The sequence below is a fragment of the Phalacrocorax carbo genome, chromosome 2 (genome assembly GCF_963921805.1).
Source record: "Phalacrocorax carbo chromosome 2, bPhaCar2.1, whole genome shotgun sequence".
NCBI lineage: Eukaryota > Metazoa > Chordata > Aves > Suliformes > Phalacrocoracidae > Phalacrocorax > Phalacrocorax carbo.
Window position 1 is genome coordinate 90,205,017 of NC_087514.1, and position 22,596 is coordinate 90,227,612.

The following is a 22,596-nucleotide window of genomic DNA, read 5'->3' on the forward strand; positions in this document are numbered from 1 at the left end:
TTCCACAGTACTAAATAAAATGTCATTACTTGAAATACTGAACTATTTCAGAACCTGGCTCTGCTTACTGCAAATTCAATAGTGCTGGCAAACTAATTTTTAAAATCATGTATTTGCTGTTCAAACTGCCTGTAGTTCTCCCAATTAGCTTGTGTCAAAGAGGTGGAAAAATCCTTGAACCAAATAAAAAGTGGTTAAAGGAAGAAAAAGATTTATTTAAGCCTCAGGACTAACTTTATTTGCAAGTATTCCTCAACAGCAAGTTTGACTTCACCAAAGGCAAGGACTAAAAAAGAAAAAAAACCACCCCACATTTATTTTCTTCTATTTCATACAGGCTTCCTTCACTACAGGCACTGAGCAGCAAATAAACACTGAGTTACAATAGGCTTCACAAACCTTTTATTTCTAATAAGCTTTTTAATTTCACAGACTCAGAGATTTTCAAGAAGGAAAAGACTGTATAATTCATCCCTTCAGCACTGCCACGTGTATTGTCCCAGCAGTATGTACTGGTTATTTTCCTTAGCCATTATATGGGATAAATTCCAGCTAACAGTGATCTAGGATACAGTATGGAAGAATAGATCAGACTTCATTATGCAAGCGGGTAAACGTTGGATGAAATTCCCTGTATTTCTTCCCCTAGATATGCTTAAAACTTTTAAGGGTGGGAGGATTTAACTGTTGAAACAGGAATAATCACTCTACTTGTGCATCATTTCCCCAAAGCATGCCGCTTGGATCCATACCGCCCACCTCTGTAGTTAGAGCAGCACTTTGAATGGATGTCTGCAGGTTTCCCACGCCACCCACCCCTCCCTACGCCAACCAACGAACAGCACACCTGAGGAAACACCAAAATTTTTTTTGCCTGAACCAGTACAGCTTGCTGTTCCAAACATGCTATGCTACATTCAGTTTCCAGGCACTAAGTACGACAGGTGTGTTCCCGTTCATTTGTGATTCTCAAGTAAAATGACGGACAGGAAAGCATGTCTTCAGTTATTTTTAAAACCGAAATCAAATCATATCAAATCAAATACGTAAGTACCTTGTCATTGAAGAGTAAACGTCCAAATAATTGTTTTGCTTCTTCTAGGCTCCCCTCTAGATAAACAGCTCCTGCATGAGGGGACCAATACGTCAAAGGTCAATATGGCATTAGTACTTAGAAAATTGCTAAGCACAGGAAGATGTCTGCTTTCTTAATCTCCAATAAATTTATTTTTTAAAAGTATGCTTTCAGTAGTAATAACTATTTTTTTTGAGAAATTTAACGCATGTTAAACACCAGTATAAATCAATGGTCATAAACTGCACTGAAGAACCTGAAATAGTGAAATCAGTGATAGGAAAGGATACATCCACAGAGCAAAGTTTAAACAAACTAGGCTAGAAGCAATTTATTTCTAAATGCAGTTTCCAGTAATCAGCTAACTATACCATATATGTAGATAGTGAAAGCCATGAAATGCATTTCAATAATTTTCATTTATCCTGTACTTTCAACAACATTACATTCTGCAATATAAATGAGGTGTCACGACTATTCCAAACCTCAGTATCTACCCAGTATCACAATAATACACTGTCTGAACTGGAAACTGCACCTCTGCATCCTGCATCTCTCAATTGCTGGAGATTATGATATTACGATCCTTTTTTTTTTTTTTTTTTAAACTGCATATACAGCCCTCTCTAGGCCTCCACAAGGCCATTAGAAACAAGCTCTGCAAAACTTGTGCTAGCATACTGTATGTTTTGTGTGTACCACATACACTCTGTAACTGCAGGGGCACTTTATAAATTCAGTATCAACATTTCATCCTTTGATACTCTTTACGGGTGGGCTTCTGAAAACCTCAAACTAGTTCTTGTAAGCACATTTTTATAAAAGCAAAAGGGATACACAGCTACATGAAGAACACAGAGAAAGGGAGTCGATGTTCCCACACACAGGGAGAACATGGCTTACCTTGCTGTGTCTTTCCCCACCTCTTTCCTTTTGATTCCTGACTAGGTTAAGAACTCTCTTTGGACTCTTTGGAGAACAGTTTGAGGGTTTATAAGACTGTCTTGCCAGAGGCATATTATGAGAGTACAGAATTTCAAACAGGTCCTAGGCAGTCTACTTATACTTCTGGTTATTGCTTTCATCACAAGGAATAAGCACCAGACTTTTACAAAGGTAAAGTAGGAGCTCCAGACCCCACACAGACTTTTACAGTCCCTTAACAAGCTTAACAAGCTCCCAGATTTTAGCTATGGCCTCGAAAAAATCTTATTGCTCAATTCACTTTGTGACCAACTTCATATTGGAGGTTAAACAGCAAGCTTGCTCTCTTAGAAAATCTCAGTGCTTGCTAAGCAGTTCTCATCATTACATCCTAGACAAGCTGAAGTATACGAACAAAGCCACAGATACATATCTAGTGTTTCTTTTCTGTTTCGGGTTTTTTTTTTTTATTTTTAAATTAAAGATCAAAGCACTCATGGAAAGCAAAATAGACTTAAAAAGAAAACTCTTATTTCGTGATGAGATGAAATCCAATTTGGCCCAAGGCAGAATGCACAGAACTGTTGTCATCTAAGCCAACTATGATCTATTTTTCAAAGCAGGACAAAATGCTTTAGGAGCTTGCGTAGTATGAAAAGACCTGGATCAGGGCTAAACCATTTCCATAGCTAATACCATGTACAGTACATTTGAATGAATATGAAGGCCAATCAGTGAGATTTATCTTGCTTTTTGTATTCAAACAAGTAATGTTTTATGAAAATATGCTATTTAAAATAAAGCTTGTGTGGATATAACAGATCAAATTTCCGCCTTATTGCTTGCTTATTTGGTAACTGTGGTCAGGCAGTCCTGATTTCTTCTCCAACACAGCCAGTCACTAATCAGCATCTTAGTGTCCAACAGCGAATTTGACACAACTCCCCTTCATTCTCAGCTACAGGGTTTTGGTAGCTTTATTACACCAGCCATGGCATATTGCCATGCTTTTTATTTGTAAGTAAAATGCAAAGACCAAAAAATATTTACTTGGGAAACGTCACTTGTAATTCACAGGAGAAGGTTAGCAGGACACAGAGGAAGCAGGCTGGTGACTTGGTTGGGAGTGCCTGGTGCATTCAGAAAGCAAACTGCAGAGTGTAAAATTCAGGGCTGACGTACAACTCCACATTTTTCAGGTCTGCAAGTACTATTGGAAGCAGTGCCCTTTTCCTGCCAGGCCATGGTGACTGAACTACTCCCCCAGACGACTGCAGGTGGTGGGCCATGGTGGCGCATGAGAGGTGGAGTTCTGCGGTGATGGACAGAAGTGCTGCGCCACAATGGTATGAAACGGGTGCATCTTCAGTACGTGGGAGGCAGGATACAGAAGATGAGATTTTCATTGTAATATTGCACACTCATCATGTTATACATGTGGCATGTGTGCAGAAGATAGGAAGAGATGAAGATTTAAGGAGCTTTTCTACCGCCTACCCTTACTAACACTACTCAACAGAGACCCATGTCTCTTCCATCACAGTGAACACGGCATATAGACATATTAAAACATAGCTGTCTGCACACACAGGCACACATGCTTTACCTATTAGGGCTTCAAAGCAGTTGGCCATGGCATGGCGGAGATCCGATTCCCTGCAAAGGTCTGGACCATGAGCATAAAGCATAAATCGATCTAGTTCCAGCTTCTGCAGAATATGTGGAAAGAGTTAAAACCATGGCTTTAGAAGTATAAGAGTACCCGTTCTAGTCACTAGAGTTCAGTTACACTATTGTTTTGCAGCAACTGGGTTTGAGGGACCTTTAAAGCTTTTCTCCATAGTGTCAGTTCCTACATAGGCTAAAATTAAAAGACTTCATATTTGTTTATCAGAGGCAAGCAACTATAGTGTGATACCATGGGAAAGCTAGGAATTATCAAACCAAATTGTCAAGAGAAGCCAGATCAAAACATGTTACTAGTGAGATTTAGGAATGAATTCAAGAGGAAGGCTGAGGGTGTGACAGAAAAACAGCCTGATACCAGCTGGATGGTGCAATGTGCCGTGTTTCTTGCTGGTAGTTTGCCCTCGTGTGATTTGCCTTCAAAAATGCCAAAGGAATGTTCAAAGGGTGAGGAGTTAACACTGAGGAAAAAGATTTTGCCTACAAGAAGATAAAGTACAACAGTGAGGAACAGGAACTCTCTTAAACACAATGCAGTGAACATCTGGCTTTTTCCTTTAAGAGTGCCAACAGGTGGCAGGAACAAAAGCCTCTGGGCACTGCAAGCAGAAGACTGATATTTTAACCTGCAGTGCCACCTAGCTTTCTTTTTCTTTTCAAATGTGCATCATTAACATTCATCTGTTGCCTAAACCATAGTTCTGCTTGCCAGTCAGAATCTCAGGTAGTGAGTCAGATACCTTACATAATATATGATAATTCTGCCATAGAAATGCAGGCAAGAGCTACTCGGTTCTTTTTACATATTCATCTTTTTGACACAAAACCATTATTGAGATTTTTGAAGAAGAGATTTGTGCATCTTGCGAAGTCTGTATGAGAACAGGTTCTTCCCAACTGGGTGTAAGTTTCTACTGACTAATTTCTCATTAACTTTCAACTTCATCCTCCTAGAGTATATTTCAGATGTAAAAGTGGAGACTAAGTTGCTTGAGGTGCACGGTTTAGGTGCATTTCAATTGGAAGAAAGGAGTCTTCCATTTTCAATGAATGAGAGCCCATTCACTGTTCCAGAACCCAGGGAATTAGCAGTTACAGTGTTTCACTGCACCTTATGAAGTGCAGGGAGCACTCATTAAAGTCAACATAAAAGTGAATGTTAATTGTTTTATATCAAATTTAAACTTTGTACAGATTATTGTCATTTGTTCATGTTAACTGATGTTGTTTGGGTGTCCCCTCCCTCCAATGGCTTATCTCCTTTTTTTGGAGCTTGCATTCAGCATATTTTGCCTGAGTTTTCCTTCTCAATTTTGATCATAACATGTTTCAGGTTATTTTTGAAATTCCTGCTACAGTGTCCCTTAGAAGCTACAGAAATTTATCATTTGATCCTTAATTAAAACAGCATTCCACATGCACAAGAGAAATTGAGGAGCTGAGAATTATATTGAGGAAGTAAACTGAATGCAACATGACACTGCAGGGGATAATTAAAGGGAATGAAACCAGGAAGGTCATATAGGATATACACGAGGAAAAAGGGTAAGTTGGGAAATCAGGAGTTTACAGATACCTAATATTTACAGGTGTATCTAATAAAAATAAACACAGTTTAAAAAATATTGCAATAAAAATTTTCAGAAGTTGTCCACGTACAACGATAAAGGCTGTGAACAGAGCTTTAAGAATATATAAGGTTTCCTGATGCAGATTTTAAAATAATAACATGAATTCAAATGTCAGACAGTTCAATTTGTTAACAAACCCCTGATTTGAAACATTTCAATCAATTCACGCTTATCTAAATCATTACAGAAAGTTTTGGAAGAAAAAGATTTTGTCCACTCCCTACCCTCTGCCCCTCCTGAGAACTTAGCAAAAAGAAGACATGTTAGAAATGATGCAGTTTTTGCCAAAGTCTCAAGATTGGATATGCTTGTTTAAATTACTGTGTGAATATGAACAGAGAAGATTAAAAGACCACTTGAAAACTATCAGCAATACACAGTGGACATGTGTGTGCGCATGTGTGCGTGCACAGCTTAATACACTACATCAGTAAGTCTCAGACTGGTTTTTAAAAAACAAGCTAACAAAATCAAATCTAAGGGAATACCAAATTATCTACGAATAGAGACTTAATCAACTTTCTATATCCTATTCCCCCCGCCAGTATCATGTAGAGATGTAAAAAGCTCTGTCATTCGACAGAATTAAATGAAACAAAATTCAGAGGTATCTCAATTTTCCCCACGAGGTAATACAACTTTTCACCAAAAGCTTTTCTATTGTATCCCTCTTCCACAGTTCACAGCAAATCTGAAAATGACTCCGTAGGTTAGGGAGCAGACAAAATAATTTTTTTTACCACTTTCTCTACCACCTGCTGTTCTTCCTCATTATTCTATCAGGAAGACCTTTTAAAACAACCAGTTTGTTTCTTTTTCTTCACTAAATTTCTACTATTACTTTCATAACCTGTACAATTTAAAGGTAAATATAGACACATCTTCAACATAAGCATCCTAAAAACTTATCCCTCTGCCTGCAAAAATTACTCCTAAAAACATGCTTTGGAGAAAACCATAAGTCCTACTTCATCTTCAAAATCTACTCCCAAACTGAAAAGAGTTTCCGTATCCTGAATCTCGTACACAAAATATGGTAACGAGACTGATGTTCAAAGCAGGCAGATCCCTCAAGAAGCAATCCATGCACTAATAGCATCCTACCTACAGGTGTCAAATAGAGAGATGTATAAAACTGTACCTTAGCCAGCATGGCCAAGTGTTGGTTCTGGACAATAGCAGTGCGGTATGTAGCTAATCCTCCTTCCTCCAGAGTGGGAAACAGGTAGTACAAGTGGACACTGGCGAAATGAAAAGCAAATCAGATGCTATCAGCATTTGGTTAAAGATGAACCACAAGTGCCTCTAGGGAACAGTGCCTTTCCCTCAGATCCCAGCTGGTAACACAGGTTCCCTCCCAAGGTGGCAACTCAGCTTGAAGTAAGGTAAAGAAACAAACATTAAAACAGTGGTTAATAATATTTGACTGGATAGTACTGGCAGAAGGGGAGAAAGAGTGCTGTTTCTCTACCAGGTAGCACACAATCTCTAAATTCCTGCAAGGACATGCACTTCCCTCATCTGAAGGTTTCTATCTACCAATAGCAGTGGGTTCAGCAAGGTTGACACCTAGAGGATGCTGAGGAATAAAGCACAAGGGAACCATCACCCTTGAGAAACTCTGTGCCACAGTCCTTTAACATGATACTAGTGATTCAGGCTGCACCACCACCCAGGGTACTTGTTTTACAAGTTTCTTACAGTACTTCAACAGATGCTAACGGAGCCAAAGAACAGAACTCAACAGTCTGTATTTATCAAAGGTGTGAAGTCATTAAAACCACATTTTACAGAAAAAAAATTTAAAAAAATCCACAGGCTTTCAACTGGTTTTAATGATATTTGTCATCATGCACGTAAGATACTTCATAAAACAGAAACAAAACAAAAACTAATTCAGCGATCCAACCAAGATCTGAGTAATGGACAAATGATTCTGAATATCTTCATGTATGACTATCTAACCCATGTCAGAAAGAAGTTAATATAGAGAAGGTTTTCAACATCCCACACATAAGGCAGTGGATGTCACTAATTATTTAAGTCTTTTATTAACCCAGTACACAGGGAAAACAGTGCAGATGGATGAAAGATTATTTAAGGAGAAAATTTGCTATTAAACTTCAAGGCAATCTAATCAAGCATCATAATTCACAAAAGCAGAGACCTGAAGCAGAGAGTTAGAAAAAAAATTCAGACTTAAATAGGTGCTTACATGCTCTATTGAAGAGAAAAGTAGCTCAGCCTTTCTCTGAATTGAGACAAAAGTTAGCTCAGAAAGTCAGCTGGTGCTTGATGAACAATGACAAGGAAAAATGCAAGACATTTTAATCAGCAAGTCTTCTATCTTACCAGCCTGTACTGTTGTATGAGAGAAAAGGCCATGGGTTTTAAGGGCAGTGGAGACCTTTATAGACGAATAGCTTTTAATACTGAGTAGCTAATGGCTAGCAGAGGTTAGCAGAGAATGGAGATGGAAGGGCAGTTTTGTTATTCGTATAACGGACTTGCTTAAAGAGAAGCTTTACAGTAAACAAGACTACTCCCCTATTAAAAATAGTAGAAAAAGAAGTTGAAAATGGATTATAATCTTTATTTTGTGCAAACTCCCTGCCTCTAGTACTCAGGTAAGAGGGGCCAATGTAAGTAGCTGGTAATATCCCTGTACTGTTCACTGATTTCAGAATACTGAAAAGAGATCAAAACTGGAACAGTTTTTGATGAACCATGTCTTTTTTTATTACTTCTGAATAAATTACATTTGTGCTCAACTATTTTATTTACATACAGACATTATGCAAGCTACAGCCCTAACAACTAGAAACGTAAGAACTGCAATGTATTCAATATTACCAATAAACGCTTTTTTACTTTCAACTAGAGAAAAAGAACCCATGGAAACAAAATGGCATGCTAAGAAAAATATCCTTCCTTTAAAAAAAGGGTACAAAGTTCAACTTGTCTGTAGCTGAATCATCTCTAATCCCAATCAATTTAAAATTGCACTCCATGAAATAGAAATTCTAGCTTTTCGTTTTGTAATTTTCCTTGTTGTATCATCAGCACTGAAGGAATTTTCAAGACAGCTGCATGTAGATGTGCAGCTCTAAATATCAGGCAGGACTGCAATCACACAGAGTCATAAACTAGACACTGCAAAGCTTAATAAGCCCAGTGGTATGACAGTAACATGACAACAACAATAAAGGTGAGGACTGTTGAAGAATTCCCCATTTACCTCGTTAAGAACTCCACTACAGCATCTCCCAGAAATTCTAAACGCTCGTTGTGGTTAATCCTGAAAAAGGCATTTAAAGGTTTACTATCAGCTAAGTAACACATGCTGGTTATTTACACAATACAATTAAAACAGAACAAATCAGAGTTGATTGCTAATCAGCCACGACAGACGTTCCTGTAGCCTCCCCCACCCTCTCTGGGTAACAACTACATGAATCTTGAAACTCGGGACTGACACCACCACCTTTGAAATTTTCCTATGTTCCATTCTGAGTTATTGCCAGAGCTTAACAAATGGAGACAGGGAACGGTCTCTCTGTCCATCAGAGGGCACCAGGTGATTGAAACAGCCTGTCTTCAGTCTTCTGCATGCAACTAGGGAAGTGTACATAATTAACATCAACACCTGCAGGGTGTGAAGACTCTGCAACAGATTCGTCGGTATGGCAGAGCTACAAGGGCGTAAGTACTTTCATTTTTCACAGCACCGTTAACTGCCCTGTTTTCCGTTACTTCCTTTGAGCTCAAAAGAAAAATGGCTGTACAAGAAGATGCACTCAAAGATGCCATTAACCTAGTAGAATCTTATATTTCCTGTGGTTTCCTTTTCTTCTACCACTGCTCCTGGTTTCCCTTTGTTTTGCATGAAGTTTTATTTCCTCCAAGCTCTCTGCCTGCTTATACAACAAAGAACTAGCAGGATACAGCAGCTGAAAAAGAATGGGAGCTTGTCTTTGAATATATACAAATTTCTGTTCTACAGATCAAAACATGTAAGTAGCACCATTTTGACTTCACACATGCTTGTGACAGAATCAAGGCCATTGCAACAGGATTTTATTTTTGTTTTAATTCAGAAGATCCTTCTCAAGGAAGCTTGAGAAGCTTCAAGTGTGTGAGCGCTTTTATTGTTATTTGCACTCCCCCAATAACTCTTCAGTTAGTTCAGTTTCTGAAATAGCGGGCCTTTGTTATGGGCTGAAAGAATTCAAGTACCTCTGCTGCGTAAAACAAAAGTGTGAGCAAAACTACAACTCCTCTGCATAGCAACACAGCAGAAAACACAGATCTCCCAGAAGTGGGATTTTATATTTGTGTGTTATTCTGTGAAAACTAATGCGATTTAGCCTTACCTCACATTATCTTAAGGCGGCTGAAATAAGCCTGAGGCTGTCTCTCAAAGACAAGGGCGTGGTCTACCTGAAATAGTGTTTGGGGGACACTGCAACAATAATTTATTCTGAATTCAGCTTCTCCCTTTCCTGAGGTTCCTCTAAAATGATGACTCTTAAAAGGTCCAGTTATAGCACTAGTTAACTAAAATACACTCTGCCCTCCAGTTCTTGCATTTAGGAGATTGCACATGCAACTGTTTCTTGCATTAGCCCTGTGAGCTTTGTTCATTCACTTTGGCTATAAACCACATCTTAAACATTATTTATTTGCGCAGAATTCTTAGTGGTCCTTTAAGGATTATCACATTACAACGTTAATGTTTTTTGCACACGTCTTTAAATTACACCAGTAAATCAGCGAAGCCCACGTTCAGTATCACACTCACGTTAACAAGGTGCCGTGCTAGGAAGGTACTACTGTGAGGAAACGTGATGGAGAATCCAATTTATAGCAATGATAACAATAACGACAAATCTTATTTTTTACGCTGCAGAAAGCAAAAAAGTAGCCTTTTAGTCCTCCTCATTTCAAGGATAAACAAAAGTGATAGAATTATCTGTTAAAACCTTCCTCAGGAGTTTTCTGCAGGCATGTCAAACATTTACTATGTCACTTCTAATGGAGGTTCAGCACATCTTCATAATATAAAAGTCAATTCAAAATGACTTTTCATTTCAACTATTTGCCAAAGCTGTTACTGACAGTAAGTTGGTTGTTTCTATTAAACATCTCCCTCTGCAACAGCTTCCCTACTTGAAAACAATTATTTTCATTACCTGGAAGGAGCTGGATCATCCTGTCCCAAACGGGACATAATATTTATCAGGGTGTTTATCCCTAGAAATAGAAACAATGCACTATTAAATAAACAACCACTAATTCAACCTGAATAGGCTTAGAAAATAATTACTCAGAATGTTACTTTGTAATTGCTCTACACAAGATCATCCTGTTATTTACAGGGTTTGCTTACAGCAAGTATAATCCTTACAGATGCTCTCTGCCTAACTGACCGCAGTCCCACTACAATACTATTGCAGTTTTGCAGGGCGCCAGATAAAAACATCACCTTCGCAAGAAAGAGACATTCCAAACATTACCTAAACAATAAAATATTTACTTCATTACGGCTTAATATACTTTTAAGGGGTAACAAATATTCTGCAGCAGACTACATATTTTCACATTAATAAGATATTTTGTAAAAATATCCTCCCGTTTTCTCACCATGTTGAGCAGCAAATTAAGAAAACAATACTTGCCAAAAATAAAAAAATACATCCTCCCGTTTATTATCCTTGCTTTTTCTCAGCTCTTTACTTGTTCACTAATTTGCAAAATCCAGTCTTTTAGAAAGATCTCCTGGTGTCTGTGTATAACCACTGAAATCCTCCACTGAGAACAATGGCCAACGAAACAAAAATGGACAAAAGCTTTTCTTACTGATTAAGCGTAAGGTGAGAGAAAAATGGTAGTGGTGTAACAGCATACCTTTTTTTCTCATGTGCATATGGTGAACTTTTCTATCTCCATACTTTGGTTGTCGAATCCCACAGTTGGATAAGGAATTTCTGGCATGATCTGGATTCATACCAAAGTTTAAGTGATGGCTTGGATGAGTCATGGCAAGCTATAATATAGCATATACAGGAGAAAAAGTGTTAGATGCATTTTTGCAAACGTAAGAAAAATATCTTAGACGGGTAGTTAATAATTGTTATTTTTTAGTTTGAATAAAGGCTACAAAGTGATGTTGTGAATTAGTAGCTTGGTTCCAGCAATAGTACATCCTACATTTGTACTATTTCAGATGTCAGAAATAAGAAACATTTATGCCCAATCATGAGCTTAGCTAATTAACTTTCAACAGGGTTTTTTTTTCTTTAACAAAAAATTAGTTTGGAAGAAAAAAAGCATGAACTGTCAATTTGCCCTAAGAGTTTTGCTTACCAGCTTGTCTGACCTGATTTCAATACGTTTGCTTATTTAAACATATATTCATTCTAACATTGCAGAATAGATCTTCATATTAAAAATATGAACCACTAAAAGAGTTTCTCAACCATCCACATATTTGATTTAGGTTATTTAAATATCTACAAAACTTTCCTACTTCAAAAAAACCTAACAACAACGACCACCAAATATATTATCTCTGGCATGGTTATTCACAGAACTCTTTCTCTCATGACTATACAGGTCCACTCTTTAGTTAGAGGTGAACAGCAATGGCAGGATTGGTCTCTGTTTTAGATTTGTACCATCTAGCATTATCAAAAGCTTACTCTGCTGCTGACACCGCTACAAAAGTGGCTGCAGCAAACAGAACTACAGCTAGCTCTTAAGACTCCATCCTGCAAACTCACACATCTTCTCTTTCTTTACACATACAGGCCTAAAAATATTATGCATGTATAAATGTATGTGTACACACACCTTGTGTATATATACATATACAAGAGATACATTGACAAATTCAAGCTGCAGAAAGTTACTTCTGAAACACTTGCAGGACTGGTGCTGCAGGCTGTGAGCAAAGACAGCCCGGTAGTTCATTCAAACGTTGCCTGTGGCTTTCCAAACACAAGACTTAGAGAAGTTTACTGTCATTATTTTAGAGAGTAAAATTACATTTAATCAACAATAAGAACTTTCTCCAAGTCCTTTCTAATTCCTTTTTAATATTAGTAAATTTGTCATAATTGCACATTCGCAGCTTCTGCTCCATCTGAACAGGATGACACACTACAACTTCTCTGAATAGTTATATTAATGTAATCTTTCTTGCCCAGCCTGTACTTTAAAAAGAACATATCATGATGAAGCCGGTAAAAATCAGTGCAAAATAATACATCTAATATTGCCTATGCTTAAGTAGGTGACTGGTGTTACACACATTTTTAAAAAGCTCGTTCTCTTCTGGAACAAGTTTGTAGGTTTTAAATAAATTTGCATAGGGATCAAGCATTAAAAAGTATTTGTTTTATAACTAAACATTAATTTGACTAATGCCGACACACTTGATTTTCTGCTTTCTCCCCTTTTCAACTGCAATTTGCTTTTCGGTTTGTGTGTTTGGTCTCAACATCATGAAGATTCCCAGCACTGCATTTTTATCTTTCATATTAAAAGTAAGGCAGCCTGCAAACAACCAAATCCTACAAGATGCTCAATGTTTAATGAAACTTTCAGTAGGACAAGCCCTGGAAACCAACTTCTAGAAAACAGAGAAGCTATGAGAAAAACTTTCTCTGTAAGCCTCTGCTTAAAGTAGTCTGGGAGTAAAGTCTCCATACAATACAGAAACTGCAAGTTTTGAACTTAGAGAAAATTCACCTTTCTCAGCTCCAGTCAGTGGAGAGAGAGGGTGCTTATTTCAGGGGGAAATCCTGAACAGAACACTTCCCTTCAGTAACTTCAGAAGAAATGTAAGGAGAAAGGGGCCACCATGCCAAGCGTCAGCCCTCTGGAGCTGATCAGTTCCAAATATGCACTTACATAAATGACTGGTCATGCGACATGGATGCATTTAAAACAAGTAAGAAATTCTCCTCTCCAGTTCCTGTTTGTAAATGCAAAAAATTTTATCATGTACTTGTAGAAATCAAGAGCTGAACCGAAGTTTGCAAATTCCTTTGCACTAGCTATAAATGTAGAACAAAAAGGCAATACTCAGGTTATTCTTTTTTGGAACAACAGACTAGAAAAGTAAGAAGCAAGGCATGTACGCTCATCTGCAGAATAACATCATATTCTTCACAAATATCTAAAAAAAGAACTTACAGGGAAATAATGAGCTATGTACCTCACGCTCTTTTCAGTAAGCGTATTTTTGTCTTTCTACACATCACAAGCAAATCCAGACTTACCGCTGGAGCAAAAGTAGGTGTGTGCCTACATGCACAACAGATGTCTCTATTTAGAAGTCTCTTGGGATAACTGAAACTTTTGAAAGATGTGCAGTGCAAGTAATCAAGTACGCCTAAGCTGTGGCAATGCAGTGCATTTCTCAAGTTTCTGCAGCAGGCAGGATTATGGATAAACTCAATAATATTAGGAAGACAAACCAGCAAGTAGTTTATTTTTTTCATATCTTACCTGCAGCAAGCATCTATCTCGAAAAGTGTAGCCTATCAATTTGTCCAAATGCATCAGACACTGATGGTAGCGGACATGGTGGGTGAGGACAGGAAGCATCATTGCATGCTAAAAAAATAGCAATAAGGAAAAGCATTCAACTTCAGTGCACAAAGTACTCAGCTGACACTTTCCATTTGTCACAACACTGAGTTTTACTGTTTTGGTTTAAATGAGGAAAAAAAAAAAATCATGGTTTCCCAACATTCATCATCAGAGCACTTAAATAAATCAGATTTGCCCATCTGCATAATCACAGTAGGGACACAGCCCCACCCAGACTAAATACATACATACATAAAACTAGTCTTCTACTTAAGTATTTTGAATGAGGTAAAAAAAGTGTCTGGTCACCAGTAACAATAAGCTGTGACTGAATACAATGCTATATGTTTGTGCCTTCCCATTTAACACCCTGCAGGTTTAGGTTAGTACCAAGGATGAAGAAAGACCATTTCCCTCTGCCTCGTAACATCAGGGAAGAAGCACTTTATATCACTTTAACCAGCTTTCATCAAACAACTGTAGCTACTTGATTTTCAAGCACAGTTATTAGTGCCTTGCTTCGTTCCCTTCTGAGGAAGAATTAAAGGCTTTTGAAATGCCATAGTCTGGCACTTCCTGGCTTAATGTGCTAAAAAATATCAGAAAGGTTGCTGTTTGATCATCTAGGAAACAGATAATGGCTTTTTGTTGAGAAAATTTTAATAAAAATTTAACTATGTTGCAACAATGAAAGTCTCCCTCTTTTAGTGTTGTAAAGCAGGAATTCTATACTAATATTGACTTTGGATGGATCTGTCTTGAAATAAGCAAGCAGTACAGTTTGTCAGTGCAATAGTACAGCAAGTATGACATCAACATAAAAAATCTTGCATAAGAGTGAAAAGTAAGAGCTCTAGGAGAAATGTCAGTATTTAACGAATGTTATGCACATGACCATTTTTGTGACACTGATATCAAATTTCAGTTCTTCTATTCATTCCTATTACTGACATGACGTGAACATATTCAAAAGAATTATGTGTTTTAAAAGAATCAAAATCTGAGGACTATCACTACTAATTTCAGAAAGAAGAATGTGTATGATTATAGAACATGAGTGTATAGCGTGGAGAGATGCAAGAAAAGCCAGCACACAAAGCAGAGGTGTAATTTAGAGAATAAATGGTGTTATGCATTTCTGCATGTCATTAAAGAAAGAACAGCAGAAAATATAAACTGATGAATGTTAGAAGTCAAGAATAACCAATGGCAATACTTTCTGTTTAAGTAAGACCGCAAAATTCTTGAGAACTGAACACATTGTTGGAAGGTAAACATAGAATCATTTAGGTTGGAAAAGACCTTTAAGATCATCGAGTGCAACCACAAACCCAGCACTGCCAAGTCCACCACTAAACCATGTTCCTAAGCACCACATCTACACATCTTTTAAATACCTCCAAGAGTGGTGACTCAACTACTTCCCTGGGCAGCCTGTTCCAGTGCTTTACAAATCTTTCAGTGAAGAAATTTTTCTTAATATCCAATCTAAACCTCCCCTGATGCAACTTGAGGACGTTTTCTCTTGTCCTATCACTTGTTACTTGGGACAAGAGACCAACACCCGCCTTACTACAACCTCCGTTCAGGTAGTTGTAGGGAGTGATAAGGTCTCCCCTCAGCCTCCTCTGCTTCAGACTAAACAACCCCGGTTCCCTCAACCTCTCCTCATCAGTCCTGCTCTCCAGACCCTTCATCAGCTTCGTTGCCCTTCTCTGGACACACTCCAGCACCTCAATGTCTTTCCTGTAGTGAGGGGCCCAAAACTGAACACAGTATTCAAGGTGCGGCCTCACCAGTGCCGAGTACAGGGGCACAATCACTTCCCTGCTCCTGCTGGCCACACTGTTCCTGACACAAGCCAGGATGCTGCTGGCCTCCTTGGCTGTCTGGGCACACTGCTGGCTCACGTTCAGCTGGTTGTTGAAACAACACCCCCAGGTCCTTTTCTGATGGATGGAAGTAACTAGTTAACAGCAAGAAAGACTCTCTGGATCTCTGGCAGAAAACTGCAAAACCACTCCAAGCAAACTGAGTAAGTGTAAGTGAAATTTTGTTTTGTTACCATTTCACTCATTTACAGTTTTCTTCGTGTAATCTACAAGTTAGTGGAACACCCCTCTTATCTCCATATAAACTGTACAGGCGTGCTTCCTATGTCTTCCTTGCTAGAAGGAACTCATTACCAGAAAACAAACAAATGAAAAAAAACCCAAACACACAAACACACAAAAACCCAAAACAAAACAAAAAAAACTTGTTTCATGGGGCAATGGGACAACTCTGCTTCCCTGCCTGTATGTTTCACTACATTTGGCAGAAAGAGTCCCTCAAGCAAGGTTTAATATTCTTTATACCAATCCATGTGGCCGTAAGTTTGAGGAGTGAAATATAAAGGTTTAGATTTTTATCAGCTGTGGTGCAGTGAATGAAGAATTGACATCTCCCTGGGAGGACACAGAAGGCCTTTAATTTGACTCTTGCAGTTATACTGACAAAATGCTGCTTTCATGGCACTAAATACTTGATTGATTCAATTAATGTGCATCATGTTGGATTATAGCCACTTGATGTTTCTGATGTTTTATGTATTTATCTCTTTATAAGAAAATAAGATATAAAAAAAGGTGTCATGAAACCATATGGCACAGGAGTTATCCCGTAACCTTGGTACTTGCATCTGGCTATAAACATACAAGTAACTTATTTTTTTGTTTTTAAATATATATGATTTTAACTACACTGCATGTTCTTTTCTTGCTGCAGCTGGCATGGCAAGGCAGGGACTCTCTCAGGTGCCCCCAGCTAGTGCCACCATCCCCAAGGCTGGCAGATGCTCCTGACCTGAAGCTACTAAGAACAGCCAGCTGAGCTGAATTATTTTGAAACGCATAATTTCTCTCCTCACCCTGAACACTTAACACAGCTGTACACGGCACACCAGCACCAAAGCAGGGAGGGTCTGTGCATGGGGGGTGGTATCTTCTCATCATGGCCCCATCCTGCCAGATGGCATAGTAAGTGCCGCCCAGCTTAGTGGCCAAGTAGTGCACTTCATCGACTGGAAAACTTCAAGTGACACAGGTAGAAAACAGCCATTTTACATTTTTGGAACATTTCACTCATCCTTTTTCATCTCCCTCCAAGCACTTCCTTTCTGAGACCACAAAGACCAGTGTTATTACTGCTATGTGGAACTTTAGAGCAACTATAAGCCATCAGAGTGACTTAAAAGAGTTTCAATCTTCTAAATGGCAATGCTTTTAAAAGCATTAATTTTAAATCACTGCACTTTAGTTCTGCCCACAGAGTTGATTTATGTGTATTTAGTTTTAGTCTTCTTTAATCTGGGAAAAAGCATGTAGCAACAGCAGCAATCTTTCATTTTACAGACATACAGTTTGCCTACTCTTGGCCTCTCAAAGAAATCAAATCAAAGGACCTTCATACCAGAACTGGCTGATTTAGATGTTATGGCTGCAGATGGGCACAAAAACGTGAAATAGCTTTACTTTTATTGTTCCTTGTTGCTGTGCTGTCCTTCAACAACAAAATGAAACAGGAATATTCAAGATGACATTAAGAGATGATTCACAGAAGATATTATGAATAACACAGACTATTTGAAAGCTCCTAAATTAGGAATTTACACTGTTTACTGAACCTGTAAAAATAGATACAGTTCAGAACAAAAAGTTGGAAAAGGGCTGTAATTTTCCTCAGCTCTGTGAGAAGATACTGTTCTACTATTCTCTTTCTTTGACTTCAGAAGCAATAGTAGCATCACAAGGAATGTTTCAGACAGAAGAAAAGCAATTTCAGTTATCAGCACTTCTCTCCCATTAGAATTTCCCCTTTGGCCTTACCAGACTTCTAAGATAACAATGGGATTTCTACCTATACCTTTGCCTGGCAACCCCCAAAGTTTATACTTCATACTGTTAAGTTAATATTAAATTGTAAGTATTTAATTTTTAAAAAACTTGTCCAAAACAACAGCTAAAAAATGATCCAAGTATACCTCTAGTATACTTATTTGGCTGTTACAAGTACTTGAATTTGGTAACACAATAGTATATAAATATTGCACTTATTTTTATCCTATCACAAAGCTGGTGGTCGTCAACTGCTTCAGAATAGGATCTGGCAGAGATCTGTACCTTGCAGATGTCATGCATATGAAACAGTATCTGAGAGATATCTTCCTACTGAGGGTCACCCTGATTTAATCCAAAAGTTAGGTGTGGTGGTTTGTTTTTTTTTTTTCTTTCTTTTCCTTCAAGCAAAAAGATATTTCTTCATGCTTCACTGTAAAATTGGTTTTTTTAAAAAAAAATCTCAATAGAAAAATATATCAAAATAAAAATATCTAAAACCAGCTCAATTGATGGATGAAGAAGCCCTTGGAGTCCCCCACTAGGCTCAATATTTGGCTAGCCTCCAGCCTCAAGCTGGCCATTCCTACCCCCTCTCCCTTGTGCTAATGAACCAGTGGCAAGAAAATTAAAATTTTAAAATAACTTTGTGTGTGGAGGGGGTGGACAGAACACTAGAATAGTTCCCTAAATCAACAGATATTACTGAGGCAAAGGTATTAATTTTCATTGGTTCTTCAGCTGAGAATCACAGCAAACCATTGCGAGAGGTAAACGGCAGCTATCAAGAAAGAAAATACATCAAACGTCTCTGCGGTTTAGTCACCTGGCAGACATCAGAGCGTATCCCTGTTTTCCAGAATCCCTGGCTACTCAACTCGACGGTCACTTCACGTCTCATTGTATTCTTCTGACGAATTTTCTGGAGTGCTTCCTAGACAGGGAGAGAACAGAGCTCCTGTGAAGACCTTTCTACAACAAAGCAGTATCAGTGCACACATAAATGCCTTCACAATACCCATTTAAGGTTCGGTTTTGGTGAGCAGTTTCTAAGACTAGTCCAAATCTTGTAACTGCCAGCCACAGGCTGTGGTGGACGTGCCGGAGTACAGCGTAGGCAGAGGATTTTGGTACACCGAGAAGAGAACAGAGAGGACTACATTTTTTACGGCAAATGAACAAACCAGCCCAACTCATACATCTGACAGGATACATAAGAAAGCAAGTTACGGTCCTTATAATGAAAGCACCTTCTTTACCCCTGTGTGCAAAAGAACCTCTTCATTCAGGTCCATCACCGTGAATACACCTGGTTTGATGCATTCAGGGGGAGTAAGACAGTAAAAGAAAGGCTTTGTTTTGTGATCTCGGCTACTTCGTAATAGTTCCTGTTCAACTTTGTCAGTACTCCCAGTCTGGGAAAGGGGTCAGCATTCACTAGTCCTGGAGCCTATTATAATAAAATCTATCAATATTATTTGATTTCAAATATTTTTAAAACTTTGTTATGCCTTGAACACTGGCTGTTTGGTGTTGTGCAAACAGTTTATTTGTCTCGAGAAACTATAAAAGGGACAGGCTCATTAAAAGAAAATACTTTCTATAAAAATGGAACATAAGAAAACCGGCTAAAATAAATCACCCCTGGATCAGGATCTCCTAGTTCCAATTCCACAAAGCCCCCAGGGTATGCAAGCTCCCAACACAGCATGCACGAATGGTAAAGACTCCCTCAGTGCGCTTCTTTCTTCAGAACACAAAACTTTTTAAAGCTGCAACCCATCCTCCCCCTCCTTCTTCTTTTCATTACAGGGCACTTGCTCAAAGCTTTCTCTTCCCAGCTTCCAGTCTGAAGCCTGTGAGCATCTCTGGGCAGGAACAGGCTCTGTCTTCTGTTCTGCAGAGAGTAACAGAGTGGTTCCAAGAGGTGCATCTATCCAGACGCGGATTCATCAAACCTCAGATACCTCAATACTGAGGCATCTAGGGTAGGAGGCTAGTTAGCCCTGGTTCCTTTTATATTCAATGAAGGGGGATAAATGGCTTCAAAAAATGCATTTCTCTCTCCATTGACTTCAAAGTGAGCCTTCAGGTCCAAATTTATGCACCTGCTGTAAACGTTCAAAGTTAGGTTAGAAGAATAAAGCCCCCAGGCATGACCTTGTCGCAAATAATATCATGCAATCTCATAGTAGTGAATGACCGATGGCAGAGGGAACCGAGATGCTTACAGCACTGCACCCCTTGTGCATTGCCTAAAATTTGCATTTCAAGGCTGTGTCATTGGGTGTTTTCTGAGACAGGTGCTATAGTGTTTACTAGAGCTAGCTGTACTTTCACGCTGACTGGCTCAGGAGCACTCCAGTGTTACTCATAATACATGATACATTCATTATCTTTAAAAGCTTATGTACCAGTCAGGTGCAGTCCTACAGGTCCTTCTAAGTTACTGACATATTCATTGGCAAAATGTGTAGGTTATCCTCACATAAAGCTTCTGCTTCAGCCCCGTATGCCTCTCAGATGGCAGACAACTACTTGATAAACCCATTATCCTAGATAATACGGTCTAGAAACAAAAATCAGCACACCACACAGTAAGTGATAGAATGCTCCTTTGGTATTTATCTTTTGAAGCAAAACATAATCACCCCCCTACAAGCAACCTGCTACAATTTTACAAACAAGTCATCCATTAGCCCCTAATGAGGGATGCCCATAAAACAACGGTCTTCCCTTCTACTTGCTCTGAGTGTAGAAAGCTGTAGCAAACACAATCATCTCCTATAAGGACAAATTTTTTTTTCATTACAACTGTGGCACAGTTAAGTCACAACATTGTGTTTTTTCCTATTTACAAGTAAGGAAGCTAAGAGCTTATTTAGTATCAGCATAAGTAAAATGTTAACTAAGACCCTTGCCTATGTAACAGCATACTATGCTTTGCAGAAGTAATAAAAATCAGGTGCAACGTCAAATGGATCATTTATTGCAACCAAACCTACACAATTAGCAAACTGGGGAAGACTCAGGAATTGGACTTAATGATTCTCTTGGGTCCTTCCCAACTCAGGATATTCTATGATTCTATGAAACATCAGGGTTTCTAATCAATAAATAAAAACACAACACCACTTAATTAAATTCCATCCAGTACCAAAGAAGTTAATTTCTCCTCTATGTATTGTTTACGTAAGTTGTCCAATTAAGAGTGCCTGGTAGACATGCACCAGACAAACTCAAAGCTTCAGTCCAAGATCTTAAAAAAGTAAATATCTGAGAGCAGGGTGCTTTAGTCTATATTTAGGTGACTTTATTCTTCTAATTTAATTCCCAATTGGTTGAGTATCTGCACTTAGGAGATGCTTATTGCTCATCACTTCGGGGAAAAGAAAGAGAGAAAAGACAAAAATTCAACACATACCTCGTTTGTCATTAAAGATTACTGAAAATAACAACCACCAGATGATTTCAACTCAAAGATCTGTAGGAATGTCACTAAGACTTCCTAATAAATTACAGTTTAAAACCATGCACAAGTGTGGCAGTTTTTATCTCAGAAGAAAAATGTTTAAAATTATGAGCCAGTTAAAAGCGCACTCTGAAATAAAAAGTCCTTCTCTATGCTAATTCTTGAAACCATTAATGGCAACAGCTATAAAGAAGTTACGGTTCTATAATGATCATTTCTATAACTGGGTAAAAAACTTGCAGTAGTTTGACGGCTGAAAAAAGGGAAAAAAATCCATTCACTAACAAGCAAAGATAAAAATAAAATCAGTGTTAACAGCCTGAAAAGAAAATCTTTTGTGAAGGATTTCTATTGTTTCCAGAAACAGGGCAGTGATATGGCTGTATTCCATCCTGAATTACTGTGCTCAATTATCAGTTACAGGAAGGCCCAGCATACCTCTCTTTGTGATAATTTCTGTTTATCAGCCTGTTTGACTTTGGGACTATTAGCCAGCAAGTGACGCAGCTTCACATAACTCTTCCACAGCTTTTGGTATCTGAAGGACAAAACCAGAAAACAAATATTTTGGTCAATACCACAAAAGTTTCTCACCGTTTGTTCTTACGAACACACCAGCTGCTAACAATGCACCCATATATATGCAGATTGTCCACAAGCATCTTTTTGCTCCAGAAAAAAAAAAATCTCAAAAGCGTTTTCCAAGAGAGGTGACAGTGACCCTGCAGTTGTTCCAGTGGGGTGGACACAGCAGCAGAGAGAAGGCACTACTGCGCAGTGTGAGGTGAACAGCAAAGCTCAGGGCAGAACTCAGGTCTCCCAGATATACACCCATCCTCTCCAAAGGGCCGCCTCTACATGCTGAAAAGACCTGCCTGCAGCACGACATCTCAGTTCAGGCAGGTGAAAACTCCCTCTTCTCCACAAGGTTTAACTACCACTCACTGAAAAGCAGTAGTAACCTTTCCCAAGAGGTGTCTGTCCTTACACTGGCTGAAACATTTCAGTGAAGGACATAAGGAAAGCTCTACAAGTCATGTGCAACGTGAAGTCGTTCTGTGAACAGTGGAATAAAAGTTTCATTCCCTATGGGTTTGTGCTGAATGGAAACAGCAAGTCAAGTCTTCTCTCTGCTTAGCATATACTTAAGATTTCTGGTTTTCTCCAACCATCTAGCCTTTTCATATTTTGGGGGTGTCTAATTACACATGAATTCCAATAACAGAACTTCTTCCTTGGTGGGAGTCCCTCTGCGACCTAGCATGCCTTTTCACAAAACCTGTAAGAACTTACTCCATTTGTAGATAACATCCCACCATTATATTCAGCTGCAAT

At 38.6% G+C, this 22,596-nt stretch overlaps 1 protein-coding gene across 5 annotated transcripts in view; it reads right to left on the bottom strand.

The window, feature by feature from the left end:
* The window catches only part of DROSHA (drosha ribonuclease III), a 74,344-nt gene that overhangs the window by 16,239 nt on the left and 35,509 nt on the right, over nt 1-22,596 (bottom strand). For all 5 annotated transcript variants that reach the window (XM_064443435.1, XM_064443431.1, XM_064443436.1 and 2 more), the window contains 9 exons: nt 21,700-21,799; nt 18,616-18,723; nt 13,831-13,938; nt 11,224-11,362; nt 10,509-10,569; nt 8,555-8,614; nt 6,458-6,557; nt 3,606-3,708; nt 1,055-1,125 (listed from right to left, as the gene is read on the bottom strand). In XM_064443435.1, coding sequence (XP_064299505.1) covers nt 1,055-1,125; nt 3,606-3,708; nt 6,458-6,557; nt 8,555-8,614; nt 10,509-10,569; nt 11,224-11,362; nt 13,831-13,938; nt 18,616-18,723; nt 21,700-21,799 — 850 coding nt within the window. The remainder of the gene's footprint in view (nt 1-1,054; nt 1,126-3,605; nt 3,709-6,457; nt 6,558-8,554; nt 8,615-10,508; nt 10,570-11,223; nt 11,363-13,830; nt 13,939-18,615; nt 18,724-21,699; nt 21,800-22,596) is intronic.